General features: G+C 28.1%; 4 protein-coding genes across 5 annotated transcripts in view; 1 reads left to right on the top strand and 3 right to left on the bottom strand.

Moving 5' to 3' along the window:
• Positions 1-2787: 2787 nt before the first annotated feature.
• Positions 2788-4322, bottom strand: SelT (selenoprotein T). The gene is made up of 4 exons (XM_035092782.1): positions 3973-4322; positions 3717-3846; positions 3357-3552; positions 2788-3277 (listed from the first exon to the last, which is right to left on the bottom strand). The coding sequence occupies exons 1-4, from the start codon at positions 4110-4112 to the stop codon at positions 3153-3155; spliced, it is 591 nt and encodes a 196-aa protein (XP_034948673.1). The 5' UTR covers positions 4113-4322; the 3' UTR covers positions 2788-3152.
• Positions 4323-4699: 377 nt separating this feature from the next.
• LOC118074122 (nucleolar protein 9) lies at positions 4700-6962 on the bottom strand. Its single transcript, XM_035095054.1, has one exon. It carries the CDS (start codon positions 6910-6912, stop codon positions 5071-5073), a length of 1842 nt encoding a protein of 613 aa, XP_034950945.1. The 5' UTR covers positions 6913-6962; the 3' UTR covers positions 4700-5070.
• A 1753-nt stretch (positions 6963-8715) lies between these two features.
• The window catches only part of LOC118072218 (uncharacterized), a 31771-nt gene continuing 22220 nt past the window's right edge, over positions 8716-18266 (top strand). Inside the window, exon 1 of one of the 2 annotated variants that reach the window (XM_035091912.1) lies at positions 8716-8957. The gene's annotated coding sequence lies outside the window, so the exon portion shown is untranslated. Of the gene's footprint in view, positions 8958-17480; positions 18243-18266 lie in introns of those variants that run through there. The other variant, XM_035091918.1, reaches the window with a different exon arrangement.
• Positions 9754-10962, bottom strand: Xport-B (exit protein of rhodopsin and TRP B). The gene has a single exon (XM_035091927.1). It carries the CDS (start codon positions 10571-10573, stop codon positions 9806-9808), a length of 768 nt encoding a protein of 255 aa, XP_034947818.1. The 5' UTR covers positions 10574-10962; the 3' UTR covers positions 9754-9805.

The raw sequence follows: 18266 nt of genomic DNA, 5'->3' as shown, positions 1-18266 counted from the left end.
ATTTCACGAGAACTCTCGATCTTTGTCAAGCCGAAAATAACATGAGAAGGCATTTATAGCGGTAAGAAGAAATGATATAGAGATCAAAATTTGATATTTTTATCAAAAAGAGGTACTTGACCTCATTTATCTCAAAATTTTACAAGTTTATGATATTCATTATCAACAATTGATTATGAAAAATACCTTAAACCATAAAAAAATAATATTTACTTATTAATAAACAAGACGATAATTAAATCATCATTCGAGATGTAATATAATTATCATTTAATGATAAAAGTGGAGAGAGTACTTATTAAAGATGAATAATAGAGTAAAAAATCTCAGATTGTGCGGTTTTCGAGTTTTTTTTATCACTGAATTTCTCGTGATGATGAACTAAAGTCAGAAGCAGAGTGATCACTCATTTGTGGTGTCACTTCATAGTTGCAAATTGTTACGCCATGTCGATGAGCTGGAGTCCACTCGCCCTTTAATCCTATGTAATCAATTCGTGTCCTTTCTGCTCCATCATTGCCGGAAAAATGAAGAGTTAAGTGATGGACTGATGAGAATTTCACCACCCTGTTATGAAATTCAATTATGAGATTATTATAGGAAAATTGAAATGCAGCTATGATTTACCACTTAATAAAAAATTATTTTAAAACAGCTTAATATTAAATGTAATTTTTTTTTTATCTTTATAAAAATTTCCGAGATGTACTACATTTTATTATCATTGCCATTTTTTTCATTTGCCTATTAAGATCAACATAAAACAAATATTACTTTATAAAGACATCAAATAAAACTCGTGATCATAAGAAAATTCTCTGAACTCTCAATTATCATGATTAAATTCTCTATGAGCTAAAAACTTGAAAATTAAAATGAAGTTTCTTCATTTACAATTAGCTCTTTTGTACCTGTTTACGTCGTTTAAAATACGTTCGAAATTTATCGGTACGAAGATAATGACTCAGAACAATATGAAAACACAAAAATGAACCTTGAAAATGTATCTAACAATATACCACGTGTATATATGTATATATAGATGTTTTTTATTTTACAATTTACTGACAAACTACTGAGAATACCTGTTTTCAGTGTTATTTAAGCCTTGACATGAAATGAGGTATGATAAAAATGCGGTAACTATATAAATTGAGTAAAAATTAATTAAAAACAAGGCAACAATACCTTATTGGATACTCATGAACTCCATAGTCATCTTTGCAAAGTTCAAATTTTTGTTCAGGTTCTAATCCTACATCATCGAAGGTCATGCTTGGTTTATTTTTAAATCTGTTTACAGAAAATCAAGTGATAAAATAATTAGTATACGACAAAAACTAATAAAATGACAGTCCAATTAACTTTGAATAAAGAAATTCTTACAATTTTACGTTGGTGGGATTTGAACCGTCTGGGCCTCCAATGACAATCAGTCCTTTAAGTTTAACGTTCCCAGTGAATCTATAATAGAAAAGGTGTAAATTAATAGATCAACAATGATTTGAAATTTAGTTCGTTAGAAATACTCACGGAATATTGAAGAGAATTTCATCATCAGCATCACTTTCTACGTACTGTAATTCAGACGTTTTCGTTATTTACAATAAATCATTGAAAATAAGGGTTAGATCATCAGGATACATCAGAGAAATTGTCCCTATATCATAAATTTTTTTTTCAATTTATCACCAATGAATCAGATGAATGTAATTTATCAGTTTATAACGTCATAGAAAATTGCTAACTAAATGAAATAGATGGAAAGAATAGTAAATAAAAATACCTTTTCTCGGTTTAAACGTTCCTCCCACGGTTTAAAAACTAGAACTCCAGTATTTTCTTGATATTCGTTTAAACATTCTACGTTGTCGAGATCAATTTTTTGGTATAAATTATACTGCACTCCCAATTCACCCTCTGAATGAGAATCACCACAGCAACAATGATGTGACATTCTGAAAATCAAAGTATTCTGTTAAACAATTTTATCATTCATTTATCCAATAATTATCAAAAAGAGCAAATATTCAAAATTTTAAGATGAATACAACGAATACGAAATTATCATTCTTATTATCAATTATTAACACAAATAAAATGGACAGGAATATTACTAAGAAGTAAGGTTATAAAGGCACAAACAAGTAATACATTACATGTAGATAATGTTTAATCGTCGTGTTACGAATGATAGAAGTTAAAAATGAACTCTGGCTAAAAAAAATAATTTGAGTGTTATCGAACCATAAAAGAAATAGTAATTAGTATTTATCACTTGTGAAATACCGGGAACCGGAGTTATTTTTTGTTTTTCAAGTCATTGTTCTCTACACGCCCCCTACAACATATTTACGAAAAACGTAAATAAAACAATTAATCCAATAAAGTTAATTTATTTAATTTATTATGTAATTAATTCGTATTCGAAACAATTACTTCAAACTTCACCGATAATTATAATATCAGTAAAATTAATAGGTAACAACTCTATAACCTCTTTCTTTTTTTATGTTGTATGAATTATAAATTTACACCGGGTGGGCAATTATTAATAAGAAAGTGCATATTATTTTTTAAATAATTATGAATTTTTTATTCAATAGAACTTTTTTTAAACCAAACTTAATGAATACGAGTTTGACAGTTATCGAATTCTAGGAATGTTATTGCTAGTTATGTGATGATCATATATTTTAATTAATTAATTAATCCATAGATTAATAAATTAATACAACATAAATAGAATCAGTATTACAATTATTATGCAGATTATAAATATTTACATAGTTTATCTAGCTGTCCTGTAAATTACTTTTATTAATTCATTCCATTCACTTTCAGATGCCAATGTTAACTATTATATACATGTAGATACAACCTATGATAATAATTTAATTCTTATATGAACCCGTTTTATCGTCAATGATTAATTTTATATTAAATGATTAATCAATCTCACAAGACAGGATTTTAACGAATCCCTTTAATCCAATAATTAATGTAAATTATTCTTGACATAAGAATGTCAATTTCCATGGAAAATTGTTGAAAACTTTACCTATATAGTCGTTCTTACTTTAAATATTTATGTAAATTATGTAATCACATTCGCTTTATATTAATCATTCTTTGTCATCAATATTATTTAGCTATTTGTTAAAAGACATAGAATCTCTTTCTGGGAACAACATTTGGATATGGTTGTCAATTATTTGGAATAGTTCTGGTGGTTGTGGAACACGTCCAGTTTCTAACTTTGACCAAACTGGAACATCTAGAGAGATTTATTATTTAATAAAATCAAGTGTAGTTCTATTTTGGAGTAATTAAATTCTTGAAAGTTCAATACAAACCATTGAAATGAATTTCAAATGCTCCTGATGATATTAATTGTCCTTCCACCGCATTACAAACGAAAAATATCATAATACAAGCATAGAATTTATTATTAAGACACCATTCCCACCAAAACGGTTGAGGTTGACCGAGCCATTGAGTTATATTCACACCACTTATTATCAAAAAGATGACTATAATTTTTGCGAATCCCTGTAAAATATTATTTTTACTTACTCATTATTTATACAAATTATATAGTTATATCACATAACTACTATTCATAACTGAAGAATAGTAAAGAAATTCTTGATATCTTTATTATTGTAATCAAGTTCATTATGAAGAAATAATATATGATAAATTGTAAAATTTACCAAAAATTTTGCTATAAACATATTATATCCTGAAGGTTCGTAGTTTTGACCATGAATTTTAAGCTCAGGATACTTTTGTTTGAGAATGTTTACATATTCATCGAATACTCGTTTATAACCGCAGGAGTAACTGCAAAAAATTATTAACCTAGATTAATGCTGATATTAATATCAATTAGTAATTAAATTATTGAACAAGTTGGGTAGAAAAAGGTTATACAACTTGTGAATAGATGCATTGATAGAAAATATTTACCAATAAAAAAATTTGATCGTAGGTCCAGTTTTTGATCCAAATTTAGTTAATGCAATTCCACTATCTTCTGCTAAAACTAATTTGGAGCCTAAAGCGCAAATTGCTACGACCAGGCACAAACTTATTCGCAATGACTTCATGATTATGAACAAGATCTATTGATATTACTTTTATGCATTAATTATTAAAGAGATTCACAGTTATGAGAACTTTTGGAGTATTATTTTTTCCGTAATAAAGTAATTTCTATACAAAAAGTATTAAATTGATCGGTGTAAATAATTTCAGAAAACGTTTTTGCTCTAACCTGCTGATCACAATGATCAAAGCAATTGCTCAATCGTTTGAGGGCAGCACTTGTTTGGATAGAATGACACGTACATTATTGGTTTTAATTTTTGATAATTTTTAATCAGAATAAAGCCTGAAGATATCATTGATAAAAATATTGAGGACAATTATTTCAAACTCAGAATGTATTGATGAAATTTCATTGAATTAATAATTAAACAAATTTATTAATAAATTTGTGTATATGTGAATAATTGAATCGAATTATTTATCGAAATTTGTTACAAATTTAAAATAACTTTTTTGAATAAATCGTAAAATTAAAAAAAGAATAAATACTTAATAAAGATAAACATTTACTAAATATTTTTTTATTTACAACTATTTAACAAATGATGAAATTATGAACATTTTAAAAATTTTTTAAATAGTAGCATTTTACATTTTTTTCTTTTTAATATAAAATATTAAAAAAATATTTCGCAGCTTGGGTTTGAACCAAGAACTTCGGAAGTTCACAATCAAGGAATACAAATCGCCAATTTGAGTCCCTCCAACAAAGTAGAAATCTCACTTTTCCTCTTTCAATGCCTCAGCCTTATGGCGTTCAGACCCAGTTCATTGTAAGAGGATTGAGATTTATATTGAATGGTGCAGGGCCTACCTATTCCTTGATCTACCGCATTGTTCCGATGCGTTTACCACTTACGCCACTGCGACATACAATCATCACTTTCATAAGTTAAATATTACTCACAAGCAGAATTACTCACAAATGAATATAAATTTATTATTCTTTAAATTTAATTATTCCCCAACTATACTCGCAAATAGAGCTTTAGTTTTTTCTTCTTTATTTTGACTCTCTGCCCATAACTTTTTATCTTTTGCAAATAATGCAACATTAAGTTTATTATAAATCAATCGACCAGTCTTTGAAGAACTCAATGATTGTCCAATAGAAGCTAATTCCTCCATAATATGAAGCCTCTGATTATAATTGGAAAATTGCCAAAACTTGTCAAGACATCTTGAGCCATGAACGCTTGCTGCGAGTTGAATCCAATAGCCTTTCATTAATTTAGCTAGCTTTTCTCGGCTCTTCTCACCAACAAATTTGCTTTCCATAAAGGCATCGAGAATCCTACTTCCTCTTGGATCGTTGAAAAGATTCGTAAGATCTTCTGCACTCATTGCAAGTAGTGAATTAACTATTTTTATAGGTTTATTAAATTGAAGAATAGCTTGGAGGATCAAACTGCCATGTAAATGAATAGAAATGTCACGGTTTTGCTTCTTAGCAGTTTCTAGTTGATCGTAGGTAGTTAGTCGTGAAATTAATGGTACAAGTTGCAGCTGTTGTTCCGTCCCGTCACATTTTAAAGCTTTAATTATTGAATTAACAAATGGTCCTTGTTTTGTTTGCAATCTAAGACAAGCATTCGCCAAACTTAGCACAACTCCAGTATGTTGTTTCTCTAATATTTCATTGAAGTCTTCAGAAATCTCTTCGAAAATTTGATCAAAAATTTCTTTACTTTTACAATAATCACACAATCTTTGAATGCTGTAATTAGAGTTCTTTGTTAAAGCTAATTGCTTTAAGTTACCTTTGAAATATTGTTCATATAATTTGGAAAATCGTTTAGGTTTTGCAACAGCTAAACAAGTTTCTAATAGTCTAAGAGAATTTTCTGAATCAAAAATATTAGAAAGAGTGCCCTCTTGATTTGGAGTAAAACAGTCTTTTGTAATTTTTTTGATGATTAACATGTTTGTTTTTGAATCAACTTCATTTAAACTGTACAGGAGAGTCTGTAAGAAACCAGAGGTGAGATTATCTTTTCCAAATTCTCGAAATTGTGGCCAGTTGAGTATTCTTTGACTTGTTACTTTTAACAAATCTGTGTATTCTTGAATAACTTCCCTCCTAGGGGATAGTGACGTTTTCAATAAATTAGTTTTCTTCGAATTACTGATCTCTGTGTTATCAAATTTATTCAGGAAACCTCCTAGACATTCAATAACAGTCCTAAGAATACGGTTAGCATAATTGTCATAAATAAATTCTTCCATGTTATTTAAAGCGTATTTACACAGCTTTAAAACAATTTTATTATATTCATCAATTTGATCTTCTCGAACATCAACTTTATCTTTGCTTTCTTGTTCTTGTTTTACATCAACAGAAGTAGTTTTTTTGCTGTTTCCTCGATCGGCACAAACATAAATTAATTTTTCTAAAACATGACTGCCATATTTATCACTAAATATTTGTCTTAGAGAGTGGTCAAGACTTTCAGAAAGTTTTTGAATGACTTCAAAGCTAGCATAGCTCATTAGAGAATCCATTACTCTTGATCCCACTTGATTTTTAGTGTATTCAACTTCTCGATCATTCATTTGCTCAAAAATATTATTGGCAAACACTAATTTATCATCCATTGTAGAAAATTCTGTTCGTAACACTTCTAAAATTCTAATTAAATACTGATAAGTATCGTAATCCAGTTCGTAGCTATCATTGAATCGGCTTTTTTTACGCAGTAATTTTTTCGCCATTTGATTAGCAGAACGTTTTTTTTTACGCTTTACACTCTTTACTTCATCGTTATTATCCACAATATTTTTACTTTCTGTTTCTGCCATTTCGTTAGAAAAATTCGATTTATTTATACTGACTCCACACGTGTTGCAAGTAAAACATAACCAAAACTCTTTACGCGCATATTATGATGCGCAGAAAAGTGTGTTGTAGATGGCGCTATTCGTTCTTTTATAAAGAGCGGAATATTTTGAATTTCGAAAGTTATTCAACCCTTTGAAATAGATATTTTTTAATAAATAATGTTTTTATTACTCTCAATTCAGAATCTTTCTGTTGTTGACATTTTAAATAATTGATTTAAAAATCATTATTTGATCTTTTCTTGTGTTTGTTAAGATTTTTATTCTTATCACAATGATGTGAAAAAAATTATCTTCTACTCTATGGAGTCTAAATGTAATTTTTTTACGGTGAACTTACAGCAGAAGGAAAACTATATCTTATGTTTATATTTTTCCGTATATGCTTAGAAAGACATTTTTAGGAGATGTATTTAGAGGTTTAGAAAAAAGATTTAAATAAATTATTTAGAATTTAACAAATATAAAAATCATCAAAATAAAAATGGGTGTACTTGATTTTAAAATAGTGATATAACAAAATAGAACTAAAAAAGTGTTGCGACCTGGATTCGAACCAGGATCTTCGGGTTCCTAAGTGCATCCTATCTGGACACGTTAATGACGTATCCCGTCAGGAGTTTTCTCAGTGTGCACGTTTCGAAGGTTGGTCAACATCCTTAGGATGGTGTTTTATCCTTCGGTGAGAGAACTTTTTTAGCCTGAGAGAGATGCTTTGAGATGGACCGGCATTTTCCCGATGCGTTAACCACTTACGCCATCGCAACTTATAGGATGTTTTGTTTTTTAACAGTGTTTTATCCGAGATTTTTTTGGTACATGTGCGTATTCTACATTAGTACCAAATAAAAGTTCCAATAGATGTCACTTCTATGTAAAAATAGAGATAGAATGTTTTAAAAAAATTCATTAGACTCTTGAATGAGAGTTCCTCCAGTTGTTTTAAAATTATTTATTGAATATTTTTTTATATTAAATCAATAATTCATGCTGAAAAATGTGCAGAAAAAAAGATGGATTGCAGCCTGGATTTGAACCAGGATCCTTCGGATAACCATGACAAAGTAGCATACGAGATATAATTAGAGCTTGTCTTGAGAAGAGTCCTCCCGTTGATCTTGGGAGTTGGGTCCTGAACTCGAGAGAACTTTTCACAAAGATCAGAGCATTATTGAGATTGATATCCATCAAAGGATCCAAGATCAACGGCGCGAAAATCGAAGAGTCTAGTCTGGTCTAGGTCTATATAGGTCCTTTTGAAACTAGTCGAGTTGTATGCATTTACTTTGCCTTTATGGCCCGACGCGTTACCACTTACGCCACTGCAATCTTAGTAAGAAATGTGCGATTGAACCGATTTAAATAACAACACATTTATCAAATTAATACATTAAGAAACAATTATATGACTAGAGCTAAGTAGGAGGGGGAAAATTTATGAAAATACAATTTATTTAGAGATAACACCTATTATTTATTCTAAAAATCAATTGTAACTCAAAATAATCTATTTAAGTGATTGTGTAAGATTAGAAATAATTTTTTAATATTAATTTTTTTTTATTTTTAATTACGTAACGAAATAATTAATAAAAATAATTTCAAATTTATTGTTTTAAGTATGTCGATAAGTACGGGAATTGAAAATTCTCAAAAAGCTTTCTATAAATTCCGCTAGAGCGCTAGTGTTGCAACGATGGCGCTATTTCAGTCCGCGATACTCACGCTGTGATAAATTCCAAGTGAACTAATGCAAAAGACGCGTTTTCACATACGATGTTACAATACATTCCCATTATCAATATACGTATGATAAAATGTGCATGAATTTACGTTGAAAAACAATATGTTCGTACCGTACGACAGTATTTACGCGTTGTGCACCGAAAAGTAATAATGAGTTAACAATAAATGCAACTTAATGAATCGTTTATCATTTAAAAACTTGTTCAAGTGGATAATCGAAGAAGAAAGTCGTCTTTTCGGCGAAAAACAGCATTCACGAGGTATGCATGAATCATTTCTATTCAGTATAAATTAGCGTGAGAAATTAAGGAGGTTATGTTCTATATAACTATTCTTTGTGTTTGATTTATTGTCTTAAAAAATCTTAATTACAGAGAAAATATATAATAATGAGTTTCTCAAAACAATTGCAGGTAATGATATTCAATTTTTGGAGTAAAATACAAAGAGTGTTTGTACTTTGTTAGCAATTGAATATTTACTATTGAATTGCTACCAAATCTGCATGAAAACCTTGAATATAAAAACGGTAAACAATAATATAAATAGGTAGAGTTGAATAATAAACCTTGATTACTGTGTGTTTATAGAAGTTTTTCATATATAAAAGAGATTTAAATCACAAAGTAACCTTGCATAGACTTTGCTAAGTCATTTATGACAACCTAATTAAATTTTCAAAGGCTTTATTAATTTTTTACACTCTTCGTTTTTTTTAATAAATTAAATAAAAATAAAAAATTGTTTATCATGAGAAACATTACGTTCTATTTTAAAATAGTTAAAAAATAAACAACTTCTGGTTGTCTAAATATACTTTATTCGATATAGCAAGAAAATTAAATGAACCATCATTGACATATTAAATAAGTGTTTTAAGTGCTTTTATAAACTTTTCGGAAATGATAAAGAAACCTCATTTATTACATAATTAATTTTTAATTCAAATGACTGTCTAAGCCAATAATAAAATATGTCATTATATTTCAATGTATATTATTTACACAATGATGCAGGTTATTCAATAACTTTTAATTTTTAAATTAATTTACAAATATTTTTGTCTATTTTATCATTAGAGATTATCAAAATAATCTTAGTATTATTATCAAGGCCATTTTTTTCTTACTCTACACTCTTCTTGATCTTTATTTGAATTTATTGGACAATATTCATCGTCTGTAATTCTGTCTAGATCACCAATATCTGCTTTAGGTTTATAGGACAAGCTGGCAACTGGTATACTTCCTTCAATATATTGACTATCTTCAGCATCATTTTCAAATTCTGAAAAATCAAAATCCTTCATTGCTTTTATGCTAGCGGATTTGAAATCTTCTTTTGATAACATTATGGTTTGTATTTTTTTCTTTTTCTTCAATGGCTCTGAAGCAGTCAAAACAATTTTTTCTCTTTTTTTATTACTTGTTTGTTTTTTGGATTGCAACTTTGAACTTTTTCCATCAAAATACTCTTCAGAATGTTTTTTAATTTCAATATTTTCTGCATTTAAAACTAAATTTCCGTTTGAACTATTGTTCAATGTTGGTAATGGTTGGCTGTGATTATTCATTGATTGATGACCTAAAAATACATTATTTGCAGAAATCGTTGTCGAATCTGATTTATTTTCATTCTCTGTTCTGATGGTAATTGGATCAATTGGATGTTCATTTAATTGATTAATTGATTTATCATTTAAAGTAGTCTGTCTTTCTTGTAGATTTTTTTTCATCAGTGGATTTTTAACGTACTCTTCCTGCAAGTACTTATCAAATTTATCTTTGAAGTATCCATCAATCATTTTCCAAACACTGGCACTATACCAACCAAGAACTCCAACTAAAACAAAACCTCGGATCACGAGAGCGATCATTGTGAAATTTTATTTGTTTCTCTTTTTCCACAAGCTCACTTACTTTCTTCCTTTCTTCTTGGTTGAAGTTTTTCCCTTTATAATAAATGTCTAGTTTACTTCCCAAGTACCTTTAGACGAGCATTTTGACACTCTCAGTTGTAAGGTGCAATGAAATTGAGGAAAATCCATTGAAGTAACACGATTACTTGCAGCCAACAGCAAGTGCTTCGAAAATCGATACTCGTCCAGCAAGAAACAAGAAGTGAATGCAATATCCGTCTAAGATGAGACACTTTATCATATTTTAAATAAAATTGAAAACTGTCATATTGTATTAAACACTGTTATTAAGCACTGTATAATTCAAGTTCTAAATGACAAGATTTAGGAGTAGAAAATAGAACATTTAATGCTATTTACTCCTCTTCATCTCCCATTATATAATCTCTTAAGATAGTCCATACATGCTGCATATTAGGCCATCCAATTGTGATAAAAGCAACGAGTGAATTAGCTATTACAAAAAGTCTCATCATTTCCACACCATCACTTGATCTTAACCAGTCTCCAAAGCCTTGATTTAAGTTTTTCTCCTCATCTACAGTTTCCAATTTTTCTTTGCATTTCTTATCTCCTCCTTTCTCTGGACGATCTCGCTTCTTCATGATTTTGTCTCTACATTATCTAGAAAAGATTGAATATTGAACAGAAAAATTCAATTATACTTTTAAATCTATTTTTTCTAGCTGTCAGGGTTTTCTATTTGAATTGTGAAATATGGGATTATTCTAATGTGTAATTATATTTGTTACTCGTGGATTTATGGTTGTAACAAGGTTACTTTAACTTTAGAATTATGCACCTGGGGCACTTAAATTGTATGGATTTTTTATGTTAGTGTTAGGACATTGATAATACTTGGTATTACTGTAGAAAAAAATTATTTTTTCATTTCTTAAGTGTTTTAAAACTTTATAATTAATTTATTAAGTAATTTAGCTGCTTTCTTGATTGTTCTTTGAAACAAGATATTAAAAAATATTCTCTTAAATATCATTATTTTTATGATGGAAAAATATTCTTTTAAATTCATTTACTCATCATTATCTTAAATACTATTTTCTTAGTTAAGTATAATTAAAATTAATTACACTTTATTTTTATCAGAATTTACTGATTTTTTAAAGATTATTTTTACCCATTAAATTTATTTGGAGAGTGTAAAAAAAAAAAAAATAATTGAAGTGTCTCGTGAAAAAAAATCACTGTGTCAATATACAAAAGTATAAAAAGTTGGATTAAAGTGTTGTTGACCTGTCGACTGTGCGGGATGGAGGTACTAAAATGAAGTGTCACTCTGAGGTTAATTCGTGATTCTATCAGTATCAAGTAGAGTACTTACCTCATCCGCAAGTATGAAGTTATCGCACTGCATGACGGGCAACTTGTGTGTTGTCTTTCAGAGTTTAGAGAAACGATAGTTTCTGCTTACCTTCTGTGAGTTTGTTTAAAAAGGTTTCTTTAATGGTTTGTAAGCCTATTATAGACTCCATAGCAGTGCTAGACGACTTTTTAATAAATTATTCTGGAACACATCTGTTATCTTTGCTACTAAAAATAGAATTTTTTTCAATTAATTTCAATTTAAATAAGAAAAAAATTTAAAAAATGTGAAGAGTAATGATAACTATTTTAGAATATTTTTTAATCAAAAATGTTGAAATTATGATGTTGAAAAAAAGTAGACTATTTTTTTTTTTTTTGAATATATTTTTATTCAGGTTCAAGAGAGTGAGCAAAAAATTATGACTCTCTACTAAATCCGGAAACCACCCTTATATCAACCCCTATTGTTTTTTTTTCTGATTTCTGACACGACTTTAAGAACAAGCTAATTTTTTTTCCATGGTTTATTTAAGATAAAAAATTTTTATTCTTCATTCAGAAGTCAAATTCAGTAGTCTAGAGTATAAAAAAAAAAATATTAATCAAAATAAATACATATAAAATAAATTACGAATGTTTTTTTTTGAATGAAAACTCTAAAAAATCTTTGAATAAATTTATTATACTGCTTTGATGGTGAAATAAATTCTCTCCATGATATCACAGTGAATATAAGAATAGGAGAAAAAGTAGCAAGGAAATATTTTTCTATTTAGAGAATTTTTGAATGAAATAATATCTTCCGCAAGACTTTAGATATATTTGAAATAAAATCTCGTTGTCGTCTCAATGTAACATCCAATAGTTGAGATTACACGCGTGGTTTACTATCTAAAGACATGATTTTGCGATTTGTATGCAGTAAACATCAGTACAAATAATGCTCCTGTAGTCAGTAGATAAGCATAAATTCTATCGGTGATCGATTATCTAGACAGTCCATACCATCTGTGGCCCGTAGAATTGCAAGGATTCTCTATTCAAATAGTTTAAATCCTTTGAGTTGTTATGATTAAAGATGATACTTTATCAAATTATTTATTCACAACTTTCTTTTTTAAATAAAGTTATTGATATTTAATAATAAATTATTGATCGAAATAGCGTGCATGCCACAAGAGTAGTGGGATGGATTGATTGATAAATTTCTAAGTGAAAATCTTTTTTGGAAATCCTTTTGATGTATGATGCAATAAAAAAATGTGAGTAATCAAGCAGAAGACTGTTTTGATATTGATAAATAGAAAGAAAAATAATTTGATTGGAAAATAAAAATATTGATAGAAAAAAAATATTCAATTATAGATTTTACTATTAATTTAATTTTTCAAAGTTTACTTGGCAATAAATTAAATATCAATATGAAAGAAGTTTTATAATTTGGCGAAAAAATAAGTATTGAGAAAACTTCATAATTGAAGTGAATTATATAACTGCTTATATACTTCATTTAATTGAAAATTGTTTATTAAAGTTTTACTCATTGTGCGATAATTTTTTATGAAGAAAAAAAATTTTATGGTTTTTTTTTTTTATTCTAGATAATTCTTTAAGAAGGAAGAATTTCTTAAGCTTAAGAAAGTATTTCATTCAAAACGTTCAATAAAATTCTTCACTTCAAGATGCTTTTTTTTCTTTTTCATTCATTTTTTTGTTCTCCAATGATAAGTGAATTTAAAATTCTCGTTAATGTTTAAAGAAAAATTTATCGAGTTATTTTAATCATTTATTTTTTTTTCATCTATAATATCACCTAGGAAATATTATTTTTATTTTCATATAATATTTTAATGCATATTTTTGATAATTTATAACTCTAAATATATTTTCATTTTATATTAAAATTCATAGCAAAAGTAACTTTCCTCTTTTCAATAAGTATAACAAGAAGTTGAAAATGTGTAACTCAAACTTTGAATGAATACTATACACAATTCATACTCATTTAAAAAAAATAATACTAACACAATTTCAATTTCTATATACAGTCTTTATAATTGCAATTATTTAGTTGATATTTCATAATTGCTCCAGTATTTATTAGATTGTCATTAAAATGAGTGAGAATTGTTTCATTAAAACAAAATACTTTCAAATAATATTGTTAAAAATAACTTTTAATTTTTTTATAATATATTTGTTGATAATTATAATCCCAATTTTTTTTTTTAATTCCATAATTAAAAAGAGACTACTATTATGTTGATAAAATGAGTTCTTAAAAACAGCAACGATTTTTTTAATTACATTCATTTCTTTGATTTAACATATATATTTTTTGATTCCTTTCTAATGATCCTCTGCTTGTTCTTAATGCAGAATAAATTACCCTTCCCTTTTAATACCTGCTGAAAAGAGCATTTCATGTGCAACTGATATTTAAAGGAGAAAGTTATCATTTAGAATTCTCTTACTGAATCTGTAAGTATAATAATAAAGAATACATTTTAAATAGCTTCCAATTGACAACTTTCTTCTTTGCCAAAAAGTGAACTTTCTGGTAATATTGTTCACAGTTTATTAAATTTAACAAAGTTTAAGGCAAAAGGATATTTTTTATCGTACAAATGGATATATTTTTAATAAAATCTAAATAAGAAGAAGAATAAACAAGTTATGAGTTACTAGGGAAACTCGAGGGTTACTCTCAGAATTATAAGTTGAGAGAATTGTTTGACAGACTTTGTTCACCATTTCAACTTTAAACTTTATGTAACCTCAAATCATATCGATTGACCTTTGAATGGGTTTGAATGAATCCAACTTTTCTTCAGGATTTCGTTAAATAAAATTCGTTATCTACATGTTCTCCAACAAATTCTTCATCAATGACATCAACTGACTTGGTTAAATGAATTTCGTTTCTTAACTTACTTCTCGATATGTTCGAATAAAAGTCGTTTTGAACTGATTAGATTTTAGTCCAGCTGGTCATGACGTTTTCTAGTAATTCCAAAATATATCATCTTTTTTTTCCTATTCAATTTTCTATAAATCCAACGAACGAGTTCGTTTTTAAATACAATTTATTTCAAACTGCTCTAGGGTGTATTGAATAAGAATCTGAAAGATCTTAAGATGGAGGATTATGTTAAATAAATTTTTCATAAAGTTTATAAGAAATTTAGTTCAATAACTATTGAAGAGTGGGTAGGGGGTGGGGGGCAAGGAAAATATTGGTTTTGATTTATACCAAATAAATGCATTTAAAATAGTACTTAAAGAAAATACTATCAAGAATTCAACTTAAAAATAATTTATAGCCACATCATTTCTGATAGCTTGTTGAACTGAATTACGATCTTATTTATAGCCAACATAAATAAAATCTCCTCAACAGAAATTTATTAACTGATAATAAATAATTTTTTTTATTTTAATTAACGTCTAATGTAGGACAGATTTTTCTTTTAAACCAAAAATTTGATTAAAGTTTCTTCTTTCTTTGTTTAATAATTAGACTTTAATGGACCAATTTAAATGATTGCACTTTGGAAGACATGGAAAAAAAAATTCACTGACAATTTTTTAATTTAAAATTGAATTATTCTTTGGAGTAGTGGGTTGTGTATTGTAACGTTAAATTATTTTATTATTTTTAATTAACAACTGGGACTATTTTTTTTTATGTTAAAATGTATGCCAAATATTACATGAAAAATTTCGATGAAATTACGAAAATTTGTTATAAAGATAAATAAAAAATGGATTTTTATATATTTCGATGTACTTGAATTGTTGAAATATCATAAATTTGAGTCAAATGGTAACTGATTAATTCATCCATCAATTGAAAAATTTTTACAACCTATCGGAGTTTGAAATCAAATGATTGAACTTTCATTGGTTGACTGAAATATTCAATATCAACAAACTGAAAATTCTCGTGATTGAGCATCGATGCTCCGATTGAGAAATCTTGAAGTATTTCTTATATTAAATTTCATTTTCCTTTTTTTGTAATTTTTAAGACTATAAAAAAAAATAGAAACTTAGAAAATAATAATTTACTCTTTAATCTAAAAAATATATAACTACTATCCTATTATTACCTCATTACTATTTTACTTGAAAAAATATTTCAAGATTTTTTATAATATTATATAATAATTGTATATCTCCATCTATATAATGATTGACAAACGACAAATTTTGTTGTAAGCAACGCTTGAACGATTTGTTGATGTTGGATTGCACATCAGACATTTGTCTCAATTATAAAATCTTCACTGTCATTTTAAATAAACTTTTCGTTCCTTTTAATAATTTCTCGTACCATTATTTTACAATATGATGAAATAGTCCACTTGACCCCTCGTGTCTTTAAACTTTCAATTTATCAACAAACCCATTTGCTCAATACCTATTTTACGACATTTTTAAAACAATTAAATCCATTCAACCATCAAACTGTCAACCAAAAAAATAAAAAAAGATCTTTAAATCGTTGATCAAAAACGTTGAAGAAATGTCTGATCAAATGATCTCCAGACTACTAGAAATATGTAAAAAATATGAAAGGCGGGAAATTGTAGCTGTAATCTCTGAAGAGTCTAGAGACTCACATCTGGTTCATGAATACATAAAGGCCGTTACATATTACATTGAACATTACAATTTTTCCAATAAACTTACATGATATTATTTTGACATTATTGTTCAGAAAAAAAGAAGTGAAATAAAAGATATTTTATTTTAAAAGAAAGAACATACTTCTTGAAATTGAATTGTTGTAGATATTTGAAACGTTCCATCACCGGTAATGTAATTTTAGTTATCGCAAATTTCGGGAAAAAACTTTTATCCTCACAGTTCTGATGATACAAATGGGATAAAGGGTATGGCTACTATAACTATATTTACAGAGACAAACTTTTATTGGTTTTAAACTACGAGTTAAAGTATCACGAGGACGTTTCGAATCGTGTAAATAAATGGAAGCTTGAGGGTGGTATCATTATATATAAAGCATTATAGAATATAGAGGGTATAAGATCGGTAATGGACGCGTAGGGCTGGGCGCGCAACTGTTGCGTTGGTGGATGCGCGTTTGACGTGAGAGCACGAGTGGGTGGATGAGAATCTAGACTCTCGAGAAGCCGAAGGGGTAGGGTGGATATGCAAGGGGTGGAATCCAAAGAGAAACGACCGAACGTGCACTACGTCAAACTCATTGCTTCAGTATTTCTCTGACAGTGAAATAGACCACACGTTTATTAGAAAAGTACACCCCCATGAGACTTTATTTACTCCGATGTTACTTTCAAAATTATTTCACACTAGTCATTGATGTTATCAGTATTTTATTTATTTTTTATCAGTGACTAATTAACACAACAACATCTTCACAAATATGTAATAATTATCAACATTATTTTAAAATATTTATCAAAAATATTCCAATTAATTTATTCATTAATGTTGTGAAAAAAAATAAATAAATTGATTAATTAATTAAATTGTCGAATTTTTAGCCAATTAATTTTGGGAAAGATGTTAATGTAATTTTATAGAGAGTTTAAAGTAATGAATTAGTCTTTCGTGGGAATAATAAATTGATAAACGGTCCTACTTAGACGGAAATGTTTGTGACAGGAATATATGCTTACGCTGGCTACTCATCTTATAACCGCGATATATTTTACATGCTTGAATACACATTGAATCAAAATCAAATTACGTTCTCCTGTTGCGTTTGACTGTATGTAATATTATTGATGTATATCTATATCTATAAGTGTATATAGGTATCATTCACCCATTTCCTCGGCTCCAATTAAATTTCTGAATTACATCACGCTATTCATTTCCACTTGATTAATTAACAATACCAAATATTTGTGATAATCACATTTTCATTGAACTAATCGGCTATATCATTGTTCGCGACAAAGGAATTAATAAATGTATATTTTGTTTTGTTTTTTATTGTCTAAGAAATACAATGGATTAAATGAGCTTCAAAATGTGAAATAATGGGAGATAAAAAATAGATAAATTATAGTAGAATATTTGTAAAGAAGTAGATTAACGAAATAACCAACATACACAATGCAGTTAATGATATTGAACTCTCTCTTGATGTTCGATCTTGTATTTTTATTTTTTTTATTCCTTGTTGGAGTATCATGCCTGGTTTATTATTTACCTGGTGGACAGGCGAGTTCGATTTCCCTCACCCATGAGATTATCAACGCGAGAGTACCTCCGCGTGACAATGAACCCCTTGATGACGTATAAGGTAGGTGCAGCTGTGTGTCTGTGT

Source organism: Chelonus insularis, unplaced genomic scaffold (assembly GCF_013357705.1).
Source record: "Chelonus insularis isolate UGA/USDA-ARS -01 unplaced genomic scaffold, ASM1335770v1 contig_131_pilon, whole genome shotgun sequence".
Classification (NCBI taxonomy): domain Eukaryota; kingdom Metazoa; phylum Arthropoda; class Insecta; order Hymenoptera; family Braconidae; genus Chelonus; species Chelonus insularis.
Note: the sequence above shows the minus strand (reverse complement) of the source record. Positions and strands in the feature narration are given on the sequence as shown.